General features: G+C 41.5%; 2 protein-coding genes across 2 annotated transcripts in view; one reads left to right on the plus strand and one right to left on the minus strand.

Annotated features, from left to right (window-relative positions):
• Positions 1 to 200: 200 nt before the first annotated feature.
• On the minus strand, positions 201 to 22,945 carry LOC106593078 (myosin heavy chain, fast skeletal muscle-like). Its single transcript, XM_045710208.2, has 41 exons — positions 22,911 to 22,945; positions 22,464 to 22,508; positions 22,103 to 22,330; positions 21,622 to 21,768; positions 21,272 to 21,428; positions 20,097 to 20,124; positions 19,729 to 19,837; positions 19,525 to 19,617; positions 19,297 to 19,357; positions 18,984 to 19,082; positions 18,557 to 18,660; positions 18,014 to 18,152; positions 17,154 to 17,272; positions 16,836 to 16,985; positions 16,571 to 16,741; positions 16,052 to 16,355; positions 15,629 to 15,693; positions 15,454 to 15,541; positions 15,228 to 15,345; positions 14,955 to 15,078; positions 12,475 to 12,611; positions 11,760 to 12,015; positions 11,314 to 11,556; positions 10,869 to 11,045; positions 10,627 to 10,772; positions 10,356 to 10,446; positions 9,712 to 10,101; positions 9,464 to 9,590; positions 9,129 to 9,247; positions 8,661 to 8,857; positions 8,339 to 8,522; positions 8,037 to 8,202; positions 7,674 to 7,798; positions 7,201 to 7,509; positions 6,776 to 6,979; positions 5,084 to 5,209; positions 4,778 to 4,948; positions 1,626 to 1,730; positions 1,434 to 1,529; positions 890 to 1,021; positions 201 to 333 (listed from the first exon to the last, which is right to left on the minus strand). Exons 3-41 carry the CDS (start codon positions 22,316 to 22,318, stop codon positions 313 to 315), a joined length of 5,814 nt encoding a protein of 1,937 aa, XP_045566164.2. The 5' UTR covers positions 22,319 to 22,330; positions 22,464 to 22,508; positions 22,911 to 22,945; the 3' UTR covers positions 201 to 312.
• LOC106593154 (myosin heavy chain, fast skeletal muscle) overlaps positions 22,113 to 25,463 on the plus strand; it is an 89,779-nt gene continuing 86,428 nt past the window's right edge. The window contains exon 1 of the mRNA XM_082967368.1: positions 22,113 to 22,166. The gene's annotated coding sequence lies outside the window, so the exon portion shown is untranslated. The remainder of the gene's footprint in view (positions 22,167 to 25,463) is intronic.

Genomic DNA, 25,463 nt, shown 5'->3' on the forward strand with positions numbered 1-25,463 from the left:
TAGATATTTAGCTGGTCAGTCCTTACATCCATAGCTCAGTCTATGAATTTGAGCGTTTACATTTCTCCATTCTAATCCCTCAGCTGATGTGAACGCTTTGTTGTTGTTGGAATCCCAGATTGCTCCTTTAATTAAAGTACCATTTTTTATGGTATTAAGAAGCTGTTTGCTGAGTAATAAGTCCACAGTCACAAAGGAAGTGTATGTAGGCCTACATGTTTTTAATCAATGCTCAACATTTCACCATGAAAATCATATTTTATGCAACACAGGAAAATGGTAAGACTTTGATCTTCAATACTTTGGTCTTGTTTACTCAGCAGCTTCTTTTCCCTGTAAGAAGAAAGATATAATATAATGGATCAGTAATAATAATGAACATGATAAATATATGGATAGAATATAATGGATCAGTAATAATAATGAACATGATAAATATATGGATAGAATATAATGGATCAGTAATAATAATGAACATGATAAATATATGGATAGAATATAATGGATCAGTAATAATAATGAACATGATAAATATATGGATAGAATATAATGGATCAGTAATAATAATGAACATGATAAATATATGGGTAGAATATAATGGATCAGTAATAATAATGAACATGATAAATATATGGATAGACTTGGATAGAATATAATGGATCAAGTCTTTAGTGCTCAGTGCTCAGCTTGGATTTTAGATGTTGAAGTACTAACTCGAATTACTCTTATTAGATTGTTTAGCCCTTCCTGAAATGTTCTTCTTAGAGATCTTCAATACAGTTGAGTGTAAAAGGTCTGCATTGACCTCTGAGAAGACTGAATCATAGGTGGTGCTGATGTGGTCATATCTGAACATGAGTCAGGTACAGGTTAAGCAGCAGTTCTGTACCTTTCCAGAGTCACGGGTCTTGGCTCTGAGCTTGTTGACCTGAGTCTCAGCGATGTCAGCACGCTCCTCAGCCTCCTCCAGCTCATGCTGAACCTTCCTGAACTTAGACATGTGCTGGTTTGCTGCTTCCTCCTGGGTGAGGAAAAGAGAGGGAGAGCAGAACATCAGCACTTAAAGTTTGATGCTTCAGGTAGCAAATTAATATTCTGTTATTAAATGTATTTAAAAATAAAATAACAGATTTAGGATAACAATGTATACAGGGAGATAGATGATACAGCAGAGAAAGTGAGTGGAAGAACGGGGGATCAAACCGCTGCCTCCAGCATGATCACTAGACCAGCCCCCGGTGCAGCAAATTAATATTCAACCCCTCTCCTTTAAGTTGGTAACACATAGGAATAGGAGGCACTCAGAAATGTGTATAATTTCATCAGCAATTACTTGCACTATCAATTGTCCCTGTTGACTGATGTGCTGTAGCAACACTTACTTCAAACTATATTTTATGGACATTAAGTATTTGACTAAGTCTGTGACTCACCGCTTCCTCAGCCTGCCTCTTGTAGGCCTTCACTTTCATCTGCAGCTTATCTACCAGGTCCTGAAGTCTGTTAACATTCTTCTTATCCTCCTCAGTCTGTGGGAGAAGATCAAAGAATCAATGTCAGTATAGTTTTATACACAAACCTGTCTGTGTTAGAGTCAAGTGCGTGAAGGATGCACTTTCTCTTACCTGGTAAGTGAGCTCCTTGACTCTGCGCTCATACTTGCGGACTCCCTTGACAGCATCTACACCTCTTCTCTGCTCTGCCTCCACCTCAGTCTCGAGCTCACGCACCTTTGTGGAACATATACATTTAGGCATTTGTTTGAGGTCTAGAATCAGACGTAACAAATCTTTGTTAAACAGGTATAGTCTTCTACCCAGTCAAGGGGGCACAATTGTTGTCTGTTCCTATGTAATTTTACAAGTGGTTCCCAAAGTGCAATTTCAATTTTACATTTGTTTATTTTACATTTACTTATGTTTGCTAGCAACAACAGATGAAACTACCAAGGATCTGTGGAACAAGATTAGAAGGTCCAATACAATACAATGTAATATTATTAATCCACTATTTATGTTCTTAACCCTTAAATGTACAACACGGGCATGGGAGGCTCACAGGGATACTGGGAGGCACAGTGTTACAACAATGACCAATTGTTTCAACTCAATTCCCATTTTATTTGTAATACATATGACTTTTTCTACATTTTGGCATGCATTTAGCGGTATATGAAGCAGTACCAGTATGACCACTGGAGGCCACTGTTTAAATGTTGTGAGCAGGGTTTGCCATGTTGCGATTTTCCAACAAAATTTGTCTACTTTGAAAATGATGTTGTGGGGTTTTGGGTTACTTCTAAATTACATCGCGGCAGCCATAGCATTTTTCTTTAAAATATATAGATGTAAACCAGGAGCTCCCGATTGGCGCAGCGGTCTAAGGCACTGCATCTCAGTGCTTGAGGCGTTACTACAGACACCCTTGTTCGATTCGAGGCTGTGTCACAACGGGCCGTGATAAGGAGTCTCATAGCCTTTTGGTAGGCTGTCATTGTAAATAAGAATATGTTCTTAACTGACTTGCCAAGTTAAATAAAGGTTATATATATATTTTTTAACTAAACATGTTTCCCATATCAATAAAGCCCTTTGAATTGAATTGAGTGGTGGGGAGGTGGAGGGACAGATGGGTGTGTCGGCACGTCATAACAACTTCTTACCAGTTGTAGGTAGGCAATTTAGATTGTCATTATGGGGACACCTATTTCCAACCCTTTTCCCATAAAACATATTAACGCGTTAGAACTGATGTGCATCAAGAAATAAGGCGACAAAGCACAGGAAAACGACTTTAGGCGCTCTAGAGCGCATTAGATACATTTGGTCGGAGGTGGTTTAAACAGCATTATAATGTCGGCTTTATTTATAACAAGCAACATATTTTACGCATGTACAGTTCTTGGGTCTGGAGTGCTGCGCGAGTGGACATTTTAGATTAAAGTTATGGAAATACGTGCCTCTGTAAAGGGGAAAAGTCCACAATGAAACTGACAGTAATGTGGCCATTAATTAGCCTATTAATTTCTATGCCTATGTAGGATACTGTAGCCTACCATTTGATACAATAAATATGTTGAAATGATGACATCACTGGAGTAATTGCAAATCTTGTGTAGCCTGCCTGGTGCTGGCAAAATAATTAATAAATAGCGTTGTGTTCCTATTCAATTATTAATTACCATGTTTAGTTACTGAAATTGGATGTTGAAAATCGTGATCAGGGTCACAGTTCTATAGTAATTGCCAATTAGCTGTTGTGAGAATGCATTACACTGAAGGTAACAGATTAGATTACAGGTAAAAAATAAAGTTCTCTCAATTTTCATCCCTCAAACTCTACTGTTGGAATGATCTATAGTTATGCACATACACATAAGGGATTTATTGACAATCATAGAAGTCAAACAAGTTAACATCTATTGATTGAAAATTACCTGGCGAGTATAATTATATTTTCTCTTGCAACATATTCAAATTCCTTTATCAGTCACATTAGCTCACAAGAATGATGATTTAAATGTACGAACTCCTCTCTTGCTGTTGATTTTTTTTGGGGGGGTGGGCTAGTTTTCAGGACTTATGGGCGGGTTTTGTGTTGTCATTGGTCTAGCAATTTTATCTGGACCTGGTAACCCTGGTTGTGACATTACTTCAATTATGGGCTCGCGCTGTTGACGGAAGTTTGTCAAGTGAGTCAACAGCAAGACAAAAGCAGCTAAATGAATACATTTTGATGTATTTATTTTGAAGGTAAGCGAATGGAGAAGCACCATATCCCAGAGTGTAATGTTTCCGGGGTATGTACATCTGTTTGTTAAGATGTTATGTTTTCATGTTTTTATGAAATTATGAAAGTCCTCCAGCCTACAAGCTAATTTAGCCGTTAGAGTGCTAGCTGGTAGCCCCGCATAACAACGCTAGCTTCCCTAGTAACGGCCCTTTTGCAGCAGAGTGAATGAGACATGTAGCTGATAGCGATCTGGAGAGAGAAATTAAACATGTGACTAGATGTAAATAAAATATTACTATGAGATGAATTGGATCAATGTGTGTTTATGTATCAGAACTTGTATTATTATTTGTATTATAATTAATATTGATTATATTAATTGAATAGCAGTTTAGAAGACATGTCCAAGCCTAAATGAAACAACTAGATAAATACATTTTTATATCTTCAATTTATTTGAAAGTCTTGGCTCCAATTCTTCTCAACTCCACTACATAAGTGTAACACATTCCCAACGTTTTTGATTTGAACATAATTGCACTGTATTTTATTTTGTATTTATTTAACCTTTATTTAACTAGGCAAGTCAGTTAAGAACACATACTTATTTACAATGACGCCCTACCAAAAGGCAAAAGACCTCTGCGGGGACAGGGGCTGGGATTAAACATAAAAAAATGAATAACATATAAATATAGGACAAAACACATCACGACAAGAGAAACAACACAACGCTACATAAAGAGAGACAAATTTAAGCTTTATAATGTTCTTTACCAGGGTCCGAGACTTGATTAGTCTAACCATGCACTGCAGAAGTAATAGTAAAACTGCTTGGATGCTATTTTTTATCACACTAATGTAAGAGTTGTGTTCTGATGTTATGAAGGGGTCCCCGATGCAAAGAAGTTTGGGATCCCCTGATCTAGGTGGTTCATTGAGAGAAAAAGTACTTAAACAGTGCTTCTGTGTATTTTACATGATCAAATACTTTTCCAGCAATCAGTCTTTCAATCCACCCTAATCCACCCTGCTGATAACTCACCCTGGACTCCAGTTTCTGGAGCTGTTTCTTGCCTCCCTTCATGGCCAGATTCTCAGCCTCATCCAGGCGGTGCTGCAGGTCCTTGACTGTGACCTCCAGGTTCTTCTTCATCCTCTCCAGGTGAGAGCTGGTGTCTTGCTCCTTCTTCAGCTCCTCAGCCATCATAGCCGCCTGGAAAAGTAGTTTGTTTAATTCATGCAACAATTGGCACCAATCATAACGTCTCTGAGATCTTTGTTGTGCTTAACCAGCCCAGCTATCATTGGCCTTAGGGACAAATCAAGTTGATGTAATTCAAGGACTCACGTCAGTTATTGCCTTCTTGGCCTTCTCTTCTGCATTCCTGGCCTCCTGGACGATGTCGTCCACCTCTCCCTGCACCTGCACCAGGTCAGTCTCCAGCTTCTTCTTGGTGTTCAGAAGGCTGGTGTTCTGAAGGAGGAAACAAGACGATTTGTTTGACTCTTAATAACTCTTATTGGTAGGGGGCAGTATTTTCACGTTCGGATGAAATACGTGCCCATATTAAACTGCCTCCTACTCAAACTCAGAAGCTAGGATATGCATATTATTAGTAGATTTGGATAGAAAACACTCTGAAGTTTCTAAAACTGTTTGAATGATGTCTGTGAGTATAACAGAACTCATATGGCAGACAAAAACCTGACGAAAAATCCTACCAGGAAGTGGAAATCTGATGGGTGGACTCTTTTCAAGTCATTGCCTATCGAACACACAGTGACTCAGTAATCATTGTGCACTTCCTAAGGCTTCCACTAGATGTCAACAGTCTTTAGAAAGTTGTTTGAGGCGTCTATGATGAACAGAGACCGAACAAGAAGGCTGGGAAGTTGATGACCCATCAGTTCATTGGCGCGCGTTCACGCGAGAGGTAGCTCTGTTCCAAAACGTTTTTCAAGACACTGGTTTCGTCCGGTTGGAATAATACTGAATTTTCACGTTCTAAAGGCCCTAAAGATTGATGTTTGACATGTTTGAACAAACGTAAATAGAATTTCTTTTGACTTTTCGTCGTGAAATTTTCCGCGCGCTTCCTACATTTGGAGTAGCTGAACTGAACGCGCAAACAACATGGAGTTATATGGACATAAATGATGGAGTTTATCGAACAAAACAACATTTGTTGTGGACCTGGGATTCCTGGAAGTGCCTTCTGATGAAGATCACCAAAGGTAAGTGAATATTTCTAATGCTATTTAATATTTTAGATGACTCCAAAATGGCGGCTATCTGTATAGCGTAGTGTATTTTTCTGAGCGCAGTACTCAGATTTTTGCAAAGTGTGCTTTCCCAGTAAAGTTATTTTGAAATCTTTCACAGCGTTAGCATAAAAGAGATGTTCATCTATAATTCTTTGAATGACAGTTTAATATTTTATCAACGTTTATGATGAGTATTTTTGTAAATTGTAGTGCTGATTCACCGAGGGAAAATATTTTCTGAACGTCGCGCGCCAATGTAAAATGCTGTTTTTAGATATAAATATGAACTTTATCGAACAAAACATGCATGTATTGTGTAACATGATGTCCTAAGAGTGTCATCTGAAGAAGATCATCAAAGGTTAGTGCTTCATTTAGCTGTGTTTTGAGTTTATGTGACATATATGCTTGCTTGGAAAATGGCTATGTGGTTATTTGTGTCTATGTACTCTCCTAACATAATCTAATGTTTTGCTTTCGCTGTACAGCCTTTTTGAAATTCGACAACGTGGTTCGATTCAGGAGAAGTGTATCTATAAAATGGTGTAAAATAGTCCTATGTTTGAGAAATTGAAATTATTAGATTTGTGGTTTTGAATCTGGCGCTCTGATTTTTCACTGGCTATTGTCGAACTCAGTCCCGTTGACGGGATCTGTAGTAGTAAGAACCTACAAGCACAAGCCTGAAATTATGAAAGTCTAAGAGGAAGAACTGTTGATGTGTTTAAACGATATGCTTGGTTGATTTTCATTAGAAATGGCTTTTGACAGATACCTGGGAGTGCAGCAGTCCAACGCGTTCGCTGGCGTCTACCAGCTCAGTCTCAGCCACTTTTCGGCCTCTCTCTGTCTGCTCCAGAGCAACTCTCAGCTCCTCGATTTCAGCCATCATCAGACCGTTTCTACGTTCCACCATGGCTGCCTGCTCCTTCATGTCCTCTGCTACGCGAACGGCATCGTCAAGGTGCAATTGGGCATCCTGGGGTTCACAATGACATAGGTTCATTAGGACTTGTGGTTGAAGGGGTGATAGAATGGGCGGTAAAAATTTTCATTAGGAAGAATTTACTCAATATCCCTACCTTTTTACAGTATATAGTTCAATCTATTCAATTCCTCTGTTCTACTCTTTTATACAGATTCACCAACAAATCCCTCTCCATGTTCAGGTGTTTGAGCCTGATGTCCCAGTCCCTTTACCTTGAGCTGTCCCTGGACGTTCCTCAGCTGTTTCTGGGCCTCAGAGGCCATCCTGTTGGAGTGGCTCAGCTGGATCTCCATCTCGTTCAGGTCTCCCTCCATCTTCTTCTTCACCCTCAGGGCATCATTCCTGCTCCTGACCTCGGAGTCCAGGGTGCTCTGCATGGAGTCAACCATCCTCTGGCTGTTCCTCTTGATCTGCTCCATCTCCTCGTCCTTCTCAGCGATCTTCCTGTCCACCTCACCCTTGAGCTGGTTCAGCTCCAGCTGCACACGCAGAATCTTGGATTCCTCGTGCTCCAGTGTTCCCTGGACAAACAGAAGCAGTCAGGCCAATTGTGTTCAATACATTTGGATGTAGGAATTATATATACAGTGTGACTACAATAAACTCCAACACAGGGATCATTGGACTGTAGCTGGCATTGGCTAGTGTAACACTGCTTTCCCCATCAAACAGCTGTAGTTTGTACCTCAGCCTCCTCCAGAGCGGTCTGGATCTCAGACTTCTCTGTCTCCACGGTCTTCTTGGCCTTCTCCAGCTCATGGATGCTCTTGCCAGTCTCTCCGATCTGCTCAGTCAGGTCAGAGATCTCCTCTGCACACACACACACACACACACACACACACACACACACACACACACACACACACACACACACACACACACACACACACACACACACACACACACACACACACACGAGAAGTTTAGACTTTGGCGATATCCACTGAAAATCTCCCATGTTGACATTGAATCATGATAACAGTTTATTAACAGCAAATCATCTTGCTAATAAAACATAAGCCAAATAGAACTGCTGTCAAATGCTCACGTTGCAGGTTCTTGTTCTCTCTCTTCAGAGTCTCCAGATGATCCAGAGCCTCCTCGTAGGAGTTCTTCATCTTGAAGAGTTCAGTGCTCATGGAGCGAGCCTCCTTCTGAGCTCCTTCCAGCTCTGCCTGACCCTCCTCATACTTCTGCTTCCACTCTGCCAGAACCTAGCGAAATACATGGGATTTTCATCAGAAGTCATTGATGAAGAGTTTTAAATTAGAAATATGCTACAATTATACTACAATTGATCATATAGCAGTCAGTAAATATCAGCCTATGGTAAGGTTTATTCATTTTCACCTTGTCAAAGTTCCTCTGCTTCTTGTCGAGGTTGGCAGCCAATGCGTTGGCTCTCTCAACATCAATCATGAGGTCTTCCACCTCTCCCTGCAGCCTCTGCTTGGTCTTCTCCAGGGAGGCGCACTTGGAGTTGGTCGCCTCAATGGTCTCCTCAGCATCCTGCAGACGCTGGGCCAGCTTCTTCCTGTTGGACAACAGAGGATGGTTTTATGTTGCGAAAACAAATGTTACAATACATATTGTTGACATCACATTTTCTCAGAGCCCCCTACTACCCTCATAATCACACCATATCTGAGTTTTTCTGTTGTGTGCGACTCACTTGGCCTCCTCCAGCTCCTCTGTGCGCTGGATAGCATCAGTTTCATACTTAGTCCTCCACTGAGCCACCTCACTGTTGGCCTTGGACATGCCGCGTTGCAGCTCTGCCTTGGCCTCCTGCTCCTCCTCAAACTGCTCCCTCAGGAGGTCACAGTCATGGCGGGCAGACTGGACACCGTGGGCCAGTGCGTTTTTAGCCTGTGAGAAAGAAAGAGAAAATGCAAAGAGAGATGAGAGAGATAGTCAAACAAGTGAAAGTAGGAGTCTTTGAGGATGGGGAGACAGTAGGGGTCTCTGAGGGTGGGGAGACAGTAGGGGTCTCTGAGGGTGGGGAGACAGTAGGGGTCTCTGAGGGTGGGGAGACAGTAGGGGTCTCTGAGGGTGGAGAGACAGTAGGAGTCTCAGAGGGTGGTTTAGTCACCGTCTATGTAAAGAAATGGCTCTAAACTTTCCATCTTGGGTCCCTTACCTTGACCTCCTCCTCAATCACCCTCTTCAGCTCCTCCACCTGCTGGGTGAAGGCCTGTTTTCCTCTGGTCAGCTGAGACACTAGGGCTTCCTTCTCCTCCAGCTGGCGGCCAAACTCACCTGCAGGGACAGAGGGACATCTTGTTAATGACATCTCTGTTTTCTAAGATTGAAAATGTATTTTAATGTATCATAGGGCAATGTTGTTCGGTGGTGAATAGTACAGTAGAAACTATGTGGACCAGTGGAGGCTCCTCAGAAGAAGTGGATACAGCCCACAATACTTTGTGTTTTACTGAAGGAAAGCATTGGGTTGCTGTTCATTGTTGATGGTACCATTTTCTGTCAGGAGTCTGGCCCTCTGTCCGCTGATGTCGTTGACCTGGCGAACATTCTCATCATTCTTAGTCTTGAGCTCACTCAGCTGGTCCTCAAGAGTACGGCACATCTTCTCCAGATTGCCCTGTTAGTGAAACATGTTCCATCATTACTTTATATATGTGACTTCTGTCAACTTCAGTTCACTTGAATGGTAATGTAGTTGACCCTCCTCGACACTGCTTGACCAAAACATTACTACTCACCTTAGCCTTGGCGACGGCCTCCATGTTGCTAGAGAGGTCATCAATTTCCATCTTGTATTCACTCTTCTCCTTCTCCAGCTTCTGCTTGACGCGCTGCAGGTTGTCGATCTGCTCCCCGAGCTCAGCCACACTGTCAGCCTGCTTCTTGCGCAGAGCGGCGGCTGTGGCCTCATGCTGCAGGGTGGACTCTTCAAGATCACGACGCAGCTTCTGGAACTCAGCCTCACGCTTCTTGTTCATCTCAATCTGAGCAGCAGTGGCGCCTCCGGCCTCCTCCAGCCTCTCACTGATCTCCTCAAGTTCCCTGGAGAGATCGGCCCTCTGCTTCTCAACCTTAGCCCTGGCAGCACGCTCAGCCTCAATTTCCTCCTCCAGCTCCTCAATACGGGCCTAGAACAGGAGGCAGGAGCAGGGGGGATCAACACTGCAATACAGTTGAAACAGTTGAACCTCACAAAATAAAAACACAATGTTAATAAGCACCAGCTTTACAACATTTGGAAGCACCAGCAAACAGCATCAACTTCCAACCTACTCAGCCATCAGGAGCCACCGGGAATTTTTTTTGCTACCAGAGTAATGTTTCACATGAAATGATTCAGGTGTTTGCTTTTCTGTACTGGAGCTTATATCCTGTACTGTACCTGGAGTTCCTTGATCTTCTTCTGCAGCTGAGCTCCCAGAGACTGCTCATCCTCAATCTTGCTGAGGAGCTGGGTGGTCTCAAACTCCTTCCTAAGAAACACAAACACGTTGATTGCAGAGTTCGTTTTGGTTTGATATTATTAAGGCAGAGTATTATACCATTCACTTTGTTTGTAAGAATCTCCATGGAAATGCTAATTCATAATTACAATAATTAGTCAAGAACAACCATTATAGCAGCTAATACTGTAGTCATTTGTTTGTGTTTACTTCTTGATTTTCTCATCAGCTTGCTGCTTGTCATTCTCCAGGTCCATTATGGACTCCTGGGCCAGTTTCAGATCTCCCTCCAGCTTTCTCTTGGATCTCTCAAGGTCCATACGGAGCTTCTTCTCTTGCTCCAGGGAACCCTCAAGCTATAAGATAAAATCACATATATTGTTAAAATCTAAATAACTGAAGATAATATCATCTTACATACTATTATGGCCAAAATGTCCAACTCCACTCACGTCGTCCACTTGCTGTTCCAGCTTGGTCTTGGCCTTGGTCAGAGTGTTGACTTTGTCCTCCTCTGCCTGCAGGTCATCCAGTGTCTGCTGGTGGGCCTCTTGGAGGGCTTTCTTCTCCTTGGTCAGCTTGGCAACACTCTCATCCATAGACGCCATCTCCTCTGTCAGGTTTTTAACCTGTAAACAGCCACAACATAATTACACTTCACCATAAAGGGGAGATTTAGTTTGTTATATATTGCATTCATTTAATTTAGATTAGAAATGTGTCAACAATTACTGCACTATAGATTCAACACTAGATGGGAAGTTCCCCACAACTGAAATTCTACTATTGTGTCTTCATTTTTCCTGCACCCATAATACAACTTGAATTCCATTTCTGTTAGGCTATGTTTTGAGTTGATTATTTTTTGGTTAGACTGTCTATGGTAAGACACGAGACCTTGTTTTCAGTGGCGTGCTTCTCCTTCTCCACTTTGGCCAGGGTGAGCTCCAGGTCATCAATGTCCTTCTTCAGCTCAGAGCACTCATCCTCCAGCTTCCTCTTCTTGGCAGTCAACTCAGCATTGATCTCCTCCTCATCCTCCAGCCTCTCGGTCGTCTCTTTGAGTTTGGCCTCCAGCTGGATCTTGCTCTTGATAAGCCCCTCGCACCTTTCCTCGGCATCGTTCAGACTCTCTCCTTCCTGGTTTTAGAACAGGAGGAAGAATCAGAGGCCTCACTTTAGTGAAAGATGTCAGAGAAAATCAATAGAAATTCATGAAACATATACAGCATATAACATGGGCAATAGAAATGTGAGTTAGCCACATACTTTAAAGAGTGTTTATGTGTGTGTGTATTCATGTGTGTGTAAATGTTCCCATTTGAGGGTAGTTTTTCACTCACAGATGCTATTTGGAGTGCCAGGTCGTTCTTCTCCTGCGTCAGGGCCACCAACTTCTCCTCCATTTGCTTCTTCGTGGCCAGAGCCTTGGCCAGGTCTGCTGTCATCTTATCATAGTTCTCCTTCATGTTGGCCAGCTCCTTCTCAGTCTCAGCGCTCTGCAGCAGGGGCTTGATCTTGAAGTACAACTTCATCCATGGCCAGGTTTTCACATTCATGAATGAGCGGATGTTGTACTGGATGGAGTAAATTGATTCTCTGGTTGACAGAAAGGACAGAGTGGCATGGTGAGTGACATGCTTGAAGCTACATTCTGTGATTAGATGAACAACAAAACAGAACCACCTGCCACTGTTTGTTTACAGTTGAGGAATGGGGCTAGGGAAATGTAACCCCTCTTAAATTCATAGACAGCTCTCAAGATGCAAGGACTTACGGGTCATGAGGCATTTTATTTACTTCAAGAATGGATATTTAAATGCCACACATTTAAATGACAATTGAACAGCCAAATCCCAGACTGCAGCCATAAAGCTAGAATCCTTAGTTGCTACATCCATTTCTGGACTAAATTAATTAACCCAAAAGCTTTAGTAGACCATTATAAGATGTACTTTCTCATTCTGAACAACTCACAGCATATACAGTATGTAATCATAATGCATTAGATACAGGTGGTTGACAGAAAGCTTTGCCAAGATGTCTACTATTCCTCACCTCCTCTCCATCATCTTGCTGAACTCTCTCCTCATGAGGAATCCACGGCTGAGAGCCTGGACCATGCCGACCAGAGTGGCCAGCTTCTCATCTCTCATCTCCTCCAGGACACCCAGCAGACCGGCTTTGAAGAACACCTGAGACACAGGTTAACATGGTCAATGGAACCACAGATGGTGACAGATAGAAAAGGTTGAATCAAAAGAGGGGAACATCACCACTAGATTGATTTAAACAACATTAACTTTGCAATGGTTACAAACAAACCACGTGATCGGTTGTTTCTAAGTTGTTAGTTATTGTACAGTGCCTTCAGAAAGTATTCACAGACCTCAACTTTTTCCAGCCTGAATTTAAAATGGATTACATTGAGATTTTGTGTCACTGGCCTTCACACAATAGCCCATAATGTCAAAGTGGAATTATGTTTTTAGAAACATTTTTACGAATTAATTAATTTGAAATGAAAAGCTGAAATGTCTTCGGTCAATAAGTATCCAACCCCTTTGTTTTGGCAAGCCTAAATAAGTTCAGGAGTAAAAATGTGCTTAACAAGTCACATAATAAGTTGCATGGACTCACTCTGTGTGCAATAATAGCGTTTAACATGATTTTTTAATGACTACCTCATCTCTATACCCCACACATACAATTATCTGTAAGGTCCCTCAGTCAAGCAGTGAATTTCAAACACAGATTCAACCACAAAGACCAGGGAGGTTTAACCAATGCCTCGCAAAGAAAGGCACCTATTGGTAGATGGGTAAAGTTATCGATTACACTTTGGATGGTGTATCAATACACCTAGTAACTACAAATATATAGGCATCCTTCCTAACTCAGTTGCCAGAGAGGAAGGAAACCGCTCAGGGATTTCACCATGAGGGGAATGGTGACTTTAAAACAGAGTTTAATGGCTGTGATAGGAGAAAACTGAGGATGGATCAACAAAATTGTAGTTACTTCACAACGCTAACGTAAATGACAGAGTGAAAAGAAGAAAGCCTGTACAGATTAAAAATATTCCAAAACATGCATCCTGTTTGCAATAAGGAACTAAAGTAAAACTGCAAAAGAATGTGGCAAAGAAATGTACTTTAAGTCCTGAATACAAAGCATTATGTTTGGGGCAAATCCAACACAACACAACACTGAGTACCACTCTTCATTTTTTTCAAGCATGGTGGTGGCTGCATCATGTTGTGGGTATGCTTGTTGTTGACAAAAACTAGGGAGTTTTTTTTTACGATAAAAAGTAACGGACCACAGGCAAAAACCCTAGAGGAAAATCTGGATCAGTCTGCTTGCCAAAAGGCACTGTGTCACATCCTGACCATAGTAAGATGTGATTTTCTATGGTAGAGTAGGTCAGGGCGTGATAGGGGGTGTTTTGTTTTTCTATGTTTTCTATTTCTATGTTTAAGTTCTAGTTTTTCTATTTCTATGTTGTTGTTTTTTGGGTTGATCTCCAATTGGAGGCAGCTGGTCCTCGTTGCCTCTGATTGGAGATCATATTTAAGTAGGGTTTTTTTCCACCTGTGTTTGTGGGCAGTTATTTTCTGTTTAGTCTTTGTACCTGACAGAACTGTATTTCTGATCGTTTGCTTTTTGTTATTTTGTCTTTAGTATTTTTGAGTTAATAAATATCATAATGAGCACTCAACACGCTGCGTTTTGGTCCCCTCTATACAACACCTGTTACACACTGGGAGACAAATTCACCTTTCAGCAGGACAATAACCCAAAGCAGAAGGCAAAATCTACACTGGAGTTGTAACCAAAACGACATTGAATGTTCCTGAGTGGCAAAGCTACAGTTTTGACTTAAATCGGCATGAAAATATATGGCAAGACTTGAAAATGGCTGTCTAGCAATGATCAACAACCAGCTTGACAGAGCTTGAAGAATTGTTTAAAGAATAATGTACAATCCAGGTGTGGAAAGCTCTTAGAGACTTACCCAGAAAGGCTCACAGCTGTAATCGCTGCCAAAAGTAAGTCTAACATGTGTTGGCCCAGAGGGTTGAATACTTACGTAATCATGTTTTATTTTTCATAATTGTTATTTACAAACGTTCAAATTTTTCTTACACTTTGACATTAGAATATTTTGTGTCGCTCATTGACAATAAATCCCAATTAAATCACAGTTAAATCCCAACTTTTCACACAACAAAATGTGGAAAAAGTCAAGGGGTGTAATACTTTCTGAAGGCACTGTAGATAAATAATGTACACAGATACAGATAACTGCAGCCATACGACTATAACAAAATGCAAATGATAATGAGCTTAGTTTCTCTTCTATACTTGTCATGTATGACTTTGAAGAAAAAAACACTACAACGTTTTTCCACCTTTTCCATTAGTTAAATGAAGAAGAAAGAACAAAAGGATGGATAGATCACCTGGAGAGATTTTATATGGTACTGGTTTAAATTATTATTGAAGTTGTGTTTTGCTGGGGGTTTTTGACTGACCTTGGTGTGTCCAAACTTGTAATCCTCGTGATTCACATCAATGGACCCAAGCAGCTTCTCAGAAGCCTTCTTGTTGTCCATGAACTGGCCCTCAGGGATGACACTGGCATTCAGTACTTTGTACCTGAATGAGAAGAGAGTTTTAAAGTATGTGAAGTTGTAATAAGTTGGTTATATTACATAAAAGGTAAGCCAATTCTGATGCTGTGAAAAACCTTGGAGCAAATCTTTCTGTGTTTGTGCGTGTGTGCAGTTGTGTTTGTTTGCGTGTACCTCTGCTTGAAGTCAGCATAGATGATTCTGCTGGGGAAGCCCTTTCTGCAGATCCTGATACCCTCCAGTACACCATTACACCTGAGCTGGTGGATAACCAGGAAGTTCTCCATCAGACCTGGTAAAACAAAACAAGTCTCTTTTAATATGCATACACTGGTTAAAGATTGGGATTGTTAAAGTCTGTACTGATGAGATGTAAAATTTAACTCAATATTTCTTGTACCTGGAGTCTTTGACTCGTTGGGGATCAGGCAGCGCACAAAGTGAGGATGAGTGCTCCTCAAGTTGGTCATCAGCTTATGTAAGTTCTCCTGTAAGAGGGTTACAAACCATTTTCTCAGACATCATTAATCAATGCACCTTTTGAAGGACTGAATCTACACATTTCAAAAGCTCACCCTGAACTGGGAGGACACAGTCTGCATGGAACCACCCTTCTTCTTGCCTCCTTTCTTGGCTTTATCTGTTAAAATGGGGAAAAGTTAAAGATAACTAGAAAAGTACATTTCCTAGAGTGGGTGGAATAAATAGAATAATAATAAGAGTATGTAAGAAATCTAGAGTGGTCTTGTCTTCAGCAAGCACACGAATTATAAACCAGAGAATCTCTGGTTACCTTCACACTTATCTAGGGGCAAATGCTGCCAATTAGATTGTGTAAAATAAGACTAATTGTATGATTAAATGAACCGAGTGTATGAGTAAATCAACCCAGTGATTAACCCTGAGAAATTGTGATACATTCAAAGACTTTAAAGAACATTTAGGTCTGAGTTGTAACTAGTGCTTAATTAAATCTTTTGACGTGATGCTGGTCTTACCCTCAGGTGGGGCAGCAGGATACAGGGCAGCCAGAATTTTGACTCCTGACTTCCCGTACAGCTGACAAACTGAGTCGTTCAGGGGATCCTTGTTCTTCTCCAGCCAGCCAGTGATGTTGTAGTCCACAGTACCGGCGTAGTGCACCAGGGAGAAGTGGGCCTCTGCCTTGCCTTTGGCAGGCTTGGGCTTCTCAAATGCCTTTGTTTTGCCAAGATGCTGGGTGTACAGCTTGTCCTTGAAGGTAGTGTCTGAAGACTTGGGGAACATGCACTCCTCTTCAAGGATGGAGAAGATGCCCAATGGCTTTATGAAAGAAATGTATATCAAATGAGTTATACTAACATTTAGGATCACATTTATTCCTTTAGTAAACATGCTACTGTAGGATTATATTCATTTAGAGGCACATAATAGGAAACATATTGAGATCTCAACAGTCAGATGCTGATAATATCTCACACAGCGCTCCATTTGAGCTTTGCTGTTGAGGGCAATTATAATCCTCGCAGACATCTTACCTTCTCAATAAGCTCAATGCAGGCAGCCAAGTCCATGCCGAAGTCAATGAAGGCCCAGACGATTCCCTCCTTCTTGTACTCCTCTTGCTCCAGGACGAACATGGTGTGGTTGAAAAACTGTTGCAGTTTCTCATTGGTGAAGTTGATGCACAGCTGCTCCATGCTGTTGTACTGTTGATGGAGTTTTAAAAGGGATCATTTCATCATACAAGGCTGTAATCCATCTCAGTCACAACTAATTGTCTTGTTCTGGTCTCATACTCACATCAAAGATCTCAAACCCGGCAATGTCGAGCACACCGATATAGAACTGCCTTGGATTCTTGGTGTCCAACATCTCATTGATACGGATGACCATCCACAAGAACATCCTCTCATAGATGGACTTGGCCAGAGCACTGACTGAGTTATTAACCTGTAATGATAATACCTCAAATTAATATGTGAGATATTGACCATGTCTAGTGATAAGGTGATACGAGCTTGGGAAAAACAACAACACTATTCAAAAAAAGCATAGCACTCATCTCCACGAAAATTCCTGTGCTCAGAAAATGGTAGATGCTGTGTTTAGCAGTCTTACCTGAGCCACAGTCTGTCCCTTGGTCACATACTCGTTGCCGACCTTCACTCTGGGGTAGCACAGAGCCTTCAACATCTCAGCTGAGTTCAGGCCCAGCAGGTAGCCAATTTTATCAGCCACTGGAGAGAGAAACAACAGACTCAGGGACACAAGATCGCTTTCTGGTGTCACACTGACAAAACAGTTTGGCTAACTTCTTTGTGGGTTAGGTTTTGATTCACCCTCATCCATCATTTCAAATAATTTCTGGAGGTGGGAATTTGGTCTCCAAAAATGATCTCCTGCCTGGCTTACTTTTGTTTATAAATATATATATATATCATTAGTTTCTTTCCATTTTTTTACCCCTTTTTTCCCCAATTTCGTGATATTCAGTTTGTAGTTACAGTCTTGTCCCAGCGCTGCAACTCCCCTATGGACTCGGGAGAGGTGAAGGTCGAGAGCTGTGTGTCCTCCGAAACAAGACCCTGCCAAGCCGCATTGCTTCTTCACATACTGCTCACTTAACCCGGATGTGTCGAAAGGAACACCATCCAGCTGGCATTCGAAGTCAGTTTGCAGGCACCCGGCCCGCCGCTAGGAGTCGCTAGAGTGCGATAGGACAAGGAAATCCCGGCCGGCCAAACCCTCTCCTAACCTGGACGATTGTGCGCCGCCTCATGGGTCTCCCGGTCACGGCCAGCTGTGACACAGCCTGGGATCGAACCCAGGGCTGTAGTGGCACCTCAAGCACTCTGATGCCTTAGACCACTGCACTGATTTTCATGTGGCACTGTCTGTCTTAGGTGTTCTATTTCTATGTTGGAGACTGAGAATGGGACTAATGCTCTACATATTGTATATCTATGAGTGGGACTCACCCTCTGTGCCGTCTGGCTCGGCCTGCTCCTCACGCTGCTTCTGCTTGAATTTCATGTTGCCATGGTGCACTACAGCTCCTGTCAGCTTGTAGATGCCAATCTTCTCATCATTAGTGAAGCCCAGAATTGTAATGGCATCCTGGCATTAAAGAGGAAGTATAAAAGTGATGAACTGAACGATAGTTTGGACAGTTACACTACAGTTCTGTACTGCTCACTCCAGAACGAATGGGATAGATAGATTTGACTCTTGGCCAACACATTAGTCAATGGCAGCACAAAATGAGTTTTACACAGTTCCACAGGGCACTTAGTGGAGCTCTCTTGTGGATGTCTTAAATGTATGTGCCTCAAGGCGAAGTGTGAAGGCATGAAGAGTTCCTTGAGGCACATGTCTAACTAACACAAGGCATTTAGAATCAAACAAAAAATACATGAAAATTCCCAGCTGCCACCAAGTTGGATTTTCACAGCGCATTCAGTGTGTTTGGTGGTCCTACCTATTCTATATGTAGAGTTTGGTTAACCCTTTGTTTGACTCACATCTGTGGCATCCAGCTCTTCCTTGTCGTTGATGCTGGCCACAGCGATCTGACCCTGGCTGCACATGGGGAAGTCGTAGGGGTTGGTGGTGATGAGCGCCATTTCTGTGGACAACGGAGAACGGCTTGTCAGGTAAATCTCTGTCCTACTTTACAGTATCTCTCCCTCCTTTACTCAATAGATGGACTCAAGGATACATGTTGTATATAATAAAAAGCATCAAAAGAGGAGACTGAGACTTGTGGACTAGTGCATCACAGTGCATTACTTGATAGATATTTCTCAGAGACCTGACCCATGTCTAGATGCCTTGTTACCTTGGATGTAATCATTGTTATATTATTCATATTGTGGATTATGAATATTTTGTATATAATCCATAGATGGGGGTGGGAAAGAATTCCTCTGAACCTCTACTTTGCCGTACCAACTATGTCAGGTTTGTGGCCTGTCATCATCTGGAAGAAGATGTGGTAGCCTCTCTCATCGGGCAGTTGGAAGGACACTCTGGACTTCTCCAGCAGATCTGAGAGAGAAAGGCGGAGTGAGTGAGTGAGTGAGTGAGTGAGTGAGTGAGTGAGTGAGTGAGTGAGTGAGTGAGTGAGTGAGTGAGTGAGTGAGTGAGTGAGTGAGTGAGTGAGTGAGTGAGTGAGTGAGTGACGAAATGAAATGATAAGATTTCCAAAAAATAATCTGTGTGAATGTAGGAAATCATTGAGAAACAATCAATACCAACTCACAGGTCTCAATGTCAGCTTTAGCCAGTTTACCAGCTTGGAAGTGAATCCTGATGAATTTACCCTGTAGTAGAGCATGGAGGTTAGAAATAGGTCAACAAATAAATCTAACATTTTACTTTGATAGACCCCTTACAGTTTGTTGGACAGTTATTGACATCACTATAGGGAACTACTGAAATATATTTTTCCAATATAAGGTAACTTCCACAGTATGCCCTTCATACTTACAAAGCGAGACGAGTTGTCGTTCCTCACTGTCTTGGCATTACCGTAAGCCTCCAGCAGAGGGTTAGCTGCAATGATCTGATCCTCAAGGGACCCCTGATTGAGACAAACACAAGTTACTCAGAACATGATTCACCACTGAAATGTCTTTTTCCACAGGAAACCAAACTGAAATGTGTTAAAAAGGCAAACATAAGAACAACCTACCTGCATTTTGTTGGGGTCTGCTTCCTTCTTGCCACCAGACACTGCAATGGTGGCAAAGTACTGGATGACACGCTTGGTGTTGACAGTCTTTCCTGCACCGGATTCTCCACTGGTTTATATGACAGAGAAAGAGGGGTTTTAGTTACATGTTTGTGTGTCAGATTGTCTTTCACCAAGAAATAGCATTGAAAAATACCTATTTTCTAACATAAGTAAATCATTAACAGATATTCCCTTTCATCGACTCGTTATTACACATAGCCTAATGCTCTAATCTATTCATATTGTCATGTATTTCATCACACCAACTGACCCAACTTATTACAATAGAAACACTTTCTCAAGTGACATTTTATTAAACAACTTACGTAATCAGGACGGACTGGTTCTCCTTATCTGGAACCAAAAAACATATTGCTTATCATACTCAAGCAACATTATGGGGACATTATTTAATGCATAGCATCATCATTAATTTCACTTTGGAACATTTGCCATTCAAGGGTAGTGAAATCAGATATTCCCAGCAAACTGTTATTACTTAGACTAGAAAATAGTAGATACCTCTCTGAAGTATATTTTAATGTATCTATCTATCTATCTATCTATCTATCTATCTATCTATCTATCTATCTATCTATCTATCTATCTATCTATCTATCTATCTATCTATCTATCTATCTATCTATCTATCTATCTATCTATCTATCGGCACTTGTGGACATTTTTATGTTTTGGTCTGTCTATCCATGTGAGAGACGCAGACTCTGTCTCAACCTTTAAGTCTTTACTGAAGAACAGGGCTTGGGTCAGTCTGTCTTATCTGGTATCCTGTGTGAACTTAAGTATTCTCTCTCTCTCTCTCTCTGAGGACCTGAGCCCTAGGACCATGCCTCGGGACTATCTGGCCTGATGACTCCTGGCTGTCCCTAGTCCACCTAGATGTGCTGCTGCGACAGTTTCAACGGTTCTGCCTCCGGCTATGGAACCCTAACCTGTTCACCGGATGTGCTACCTTGTCCTTGACCTGCTGTTTTTCGACTCTCTCTCTCTCCCGCACTCTCTCTCTCTCTCTCACGCCCTCTCTCTCTCTCGCCCTCTCTCTCTCTCTCTCTATACCGCACCTGCTGTCTCAACCTCTGAATGCTCGGCTATGAAAATCCAACTGACATTTACTCCTGAGGTACTGACCTGTTGCACCCTCTACAACCACTGTGATTTTTATTTGACCATGCTGGCCATCTATCAATGTTTGAACATCTTGAAGAACAATCTGGCCTTAATGGCCATATACTCTTATGATCTCTACCCGGCACAGTCAGAAGAGGACTGGGCACCCCTCAGAGACAGATTCCTCTCTAGGTCCTGCCTTTCTATGGAGTTTTTCTAGCAACAGTGCTTCTACATTTGCTTTGCTTGCTGTTTGGGGTTTTAGGCTGGGTTTTTGTATAAGCACTTTCTGACATCTGCTTATGTAAAAATCGTTTTATAAATAAATGTGATTGATTGATCCATCCATCCATCCATCCATGAGATATTGTACCAATCATCATGAACTGAAAGGCGTTGTCAGAGACGGAGAAGATATGGGGTGGAGCCTCCATCCTCTTCTTCCCTCTGTAGGCGTTGACAACCTCTTCGTCGTACACTGGGAGCCACTTGTAGGGGTTCACCGTGGCACAGAAGAGCCCAGAGTAGGTCTGGATGAAAGCATAATTACATTTGTGGATTAGTAAAGTCAGATGTTCTTTTACCTGGATTTATGTAAGGATGTGGGTGTACTTTGGTATACTGATGTGGGTCTATTGAATTGATATCTTTTTGTTATACCATTCATTTATGTGTGTATTTCTTATGTTCATGTATGTGTGATTGTATGTGCAGGTTTCTTACATAGATCATCCATGCTGCATAACGCTCTTTGAGGTTATACAACACAGAGGCTTCATTCAGGTAGGTCATCATGGCCATGTCCTCAATCTTGTCGTACTTAGGGGGGTTCATCTCATAGATGTCTGCATCTTTGAACTCTTTTCCTTCCTGAAACAGTCAGACATATAGATTACACGCAGATGAAGTAGACATGACTGAATGCATTTTGCTCATTAAATACAAGTTTAATCAGTAACAAAATGCATACCCACATTAATCCAACTACTTTGTTATCAACCACTGACACATAACTGGTGGTTTTTTACTAGTCAATAACAAAAAATCCATGCCATTTTTAAATAGCAGTGATAAAAATGATGTCCTTGAAGGTTATATTCTGCTTACAAAAAACATAGGTATTTCTTTGTTGATGCATTTAGTAGATTTTACAAGAATTAGAGTACACAAACTTGAAATTGAATACTTTTAAGATCAGGCTTACCTCCTTAGTGCCGTCAGGTTTCGTGACTGTTACAGTACACTTCCCGTCGGCCCTGGCAGTGACTAAACCCTTAAGGTACAGCTCCACCTTGTCTGCCACATAGCAGGCGTTCTTTGAATCAAAGGGTGCGGCTTGTGCCTCCATCCTCTCCTTCTCAGACTTACGAAGGTATATGGCAGCCTTGCCGTAGATTTTCATCTCAGCGTCCGTACTCATGGTGACGGATCACTAGGAAAGAGATGAAACAAGAAACATGATTGACTCTGTGGTGCTTCCTCCCCAGTCAACAGAGTTAGGTTAGCTGTATCTCTAACAGAATATTCTCATCACTTTTTATGTGGAGACTCAAACCATGTCTCACCTTCTTTTTCCCCTCCTACAGATGAATGTGTACTTCTTAGAAGGGCTAGAAAACATGTAACTCAATCATTACAGCCATGTCAAATTCAACTACAGGTGCAACTGGTAACTTTTATTTTCCTACTGGCAACTCACTTTACTAAGCATTCTTTCAGGAATTCAAATAAATATCCCTGAAAACCCAGTTACATTCTAGAACACCCTTTCAGGTGCAGGAGCACCACTTTTTACTGTAAATGAAAGTTACAGATTTGAAAAAAAAAACACATTTAAAGTAAAACACATAATACAATATATATATATATTTTTATAAATGCCACTTGATTGCATATTGTCAAATCTTACAAGAGACATGCAGAAGTCAATTCAAACAGTGCAGTTAGCTACTGCCTCAGATTCTACAAAGATGAGACAAATGTAAAAATCTAAAGAGGTGTAGAGGTCTTACCACAGTGGAAGAAGGTATCTGACTTAAGGATGCTGGGGCCTCAGCCTCCTTATATCTGGTTGGAAGTGCCAACCAGGCAAAAGTTAATTATGGACCACTCTGGGAAAGGAAATGTATTGACTGAGAGACCTCTGTGTGTCTGTGTCTCACTAGCACCTCCCACTTCCAGGAGCAGCACACTCCCATTACATTACTTTTTAATGTCATATTTGTCTCTGAATAAGATTTCACTGAATTACTAATAATTATGACAATCAGAAATGTTTTATTTCTCAAACTGATTCCAATGTTACTACCACTGACCCTCAAATACTGTAATGGAGTGAGTCCATGTTGCTCCACTACCACTTATACAGTTTTCATGAAAATCTAAGCCTTATTTAGTTCAACTTTAGTAGCAATAATCCTTATCAACCACTTCATATATATACAGTACTTACAGTACCAGTCAAAAGTTTGGACACACCTACTCATTACAGGGTTTTTCTTTATTTTTACTATTGTCTACATTGTAGAATAATAGTGAAGACATCAAAACTATGAAATAACACATATGGAATCATCTAGTAACCAAAAAAGTGTTAAACAAATCAAAATATATTTTAGATTTGAGATTCTTCAAAGTAGCCACCCTTTGCCTTGATGACAGCTTTCATACTCTTGGCATTCTCTCAACCAGCTTCATGAGGTAGTCACCTGGAATGCATTTCAATTAACAGGTGTACCTTGTTAAACGTTAATTTGTGGAATTTCTTTCCTTCTTAATGTGTTTGAGCCCATGAGTTGTGTTGTGACAAGGTAGGGGTGGTATACAGAAGATAGCCCTATTTGGTAAAAGACCATGTCCATATTACGGCAAGAGCATCTCAAATAAGCAAAGAGAAATGACAGCCTATCAATACTTTAAGACATCCAGGTCAGTCAATACAGAAAATGTCAAGAACTTTTCAAGTCTCTTCAAGTGCATTCACTAAAACCATCGAGCTGTGATGAAACTAGCTCTCATGAGGACCGCCACAGGAGAGGAAGACCCAGAGTTACCTCTGCTTCAGAGAATAAGTTCATTAGAGTTACCAGCCTCAGATTGGAGCCCAAGTAAATGCTTCAGAGTTCAAGTAACAGACACATCTCAACATCAACTGTTCAGAGGAGACTGTGTGAATCAGGCCTTCATGGTCGAATTCCTGCAAAGAAACCACTACTAAAGGATACCAATAAGAAGAAGAGACTTGCTTGGGCCAAGAAACATGAGCAATGGACATTAGACCAGTGGAAATCTGTCCTTTGGTCTGATGAGTCCAAATTGGAGATTTTTGGTTCCAACCGCCGTGTCTTTGTGAGACGCAGAGTAGGTGAACGGATGATCTCCGCATGTGTGGTTCCCACCATGAAGCATGGTATTGAGTGTAGATTGATGAGGGACCTTTTTTTAATCAATTTTAGAATAAGGCTTAAACGTAACATAATCTGGAAAAAGGGAAAGGGTCTGTAAGGGCTGTCGTGAGAGAGAGTAGACCAAGGTGCAGCGGAGTTAGTGTTCATCATTGCATTTAATAATAGAAAGAACACTATACAAAACAAAACAAAACAAGAAAACCGACAGCCAAACAGTCCTGTCAGATGCAAACACTAAACAGAAACAATTACCCACAAAACCCAAAGGAAAAACATGCTCCTTATGTGTGACTCCCAATCAGCAACAACGAGCTTCAGCTGCGCCTGATTGGGAGCCACACACGGCCCAAAACAAAGAAATACAAAAACATAGAAAAAGGAACATAGAACGCCCACCCAATGTAACACCCTGGCCTAACCAAAATAAAGAACAAAAACCCCTCTCTATGGCCAGGGTGTTACAGGGTCTGAAAACTTTCTGAATGCACTGTATATACAAAAGTATTTGGACATCCTTCAAATTTGTGGATTCGGCAATTCACCCACACCCATTGCTTACAGGTGTATAAAATCGAGCATACAGCCATGCAATCTCCATAGACAAACATTGACAGTAGAATGGCCTTACTGAAGAGCTCATTGACTTTCAATGTGGCACCCTCATAGAAATCCAACTTTCCAACAAGTCAGTTTGTCAAATTTGTGCCCTGCTAGAGCTGCCACGGTCTGGAAGTAAAGTCAGCACAAGAACTGTTCGTCGGGAGCTTCATGAAATGGGTTTCCATGGCCGAGCAGCTGCACACAAGCCTAAGATCACCATGCCCAACGCCAAGTGTTGGCTGGAGTTGTGTAAAGATTGCCGCCATTGGACTCTGGAGCAGTGGAAGCGCATTCTATGGAATGATGAATCACGCTTCATCATCTGGCAGTCCGACAGACTAATCTGAGTTTGGCGGAACGCTACCTGCCCGAATGCTTAGTGCCAACTGTAAAGTTTGGTGCAGGAGGAATAATTGTCTGGGGCTCTTTTTCATGGTTCGGGCTAATGATTTTTGGAATTAGATGGTCGAAGGCAGTCCACATACTTTTGGTCATTTAGTGTATTGCTCTTGTTTTGAATCTCTCCATGTTCATTATTATTAAGCTCACAACTATACC

Source organism: Salmo salar, chromosome 02, assembly GCF_965601325.2.
Source record: "Salmo salar chromosome 02, fSalSal1, whole genome shotgun sequence".
In the NCBI taxonomy this organism is placed as follows: Eukaryota; Metazoa; Chordata; class Actinopteri; order Salmoniformes; family Salmonidae; genus Salmo; species Salmo salar.

Bases quoted from the DNA above. Each gene is read 5' to 3' on its own strand.
- LOC106593078 (XM_045710208.2), bottom strand. From the start codon at position 22,318: ATGAGTACGGACGCTGAGATGAAAATCTACGGCAAGGCTGCCATATAC. The intron at 19,358-19,524 runs GTAAGTATGAAG...GCTCTACTACAG, and splicing joins ACGACAACTCGTCTCGCTTT to GGTAAATTCATCAGGATTCA. The intron at 15,079-15,227 runs GTACACGCAAAC...CTTCTCATTCAG, and splicing joins TATGCTGACTTCAAGCAGAG to GTACAAAGTACTGAATGCCA.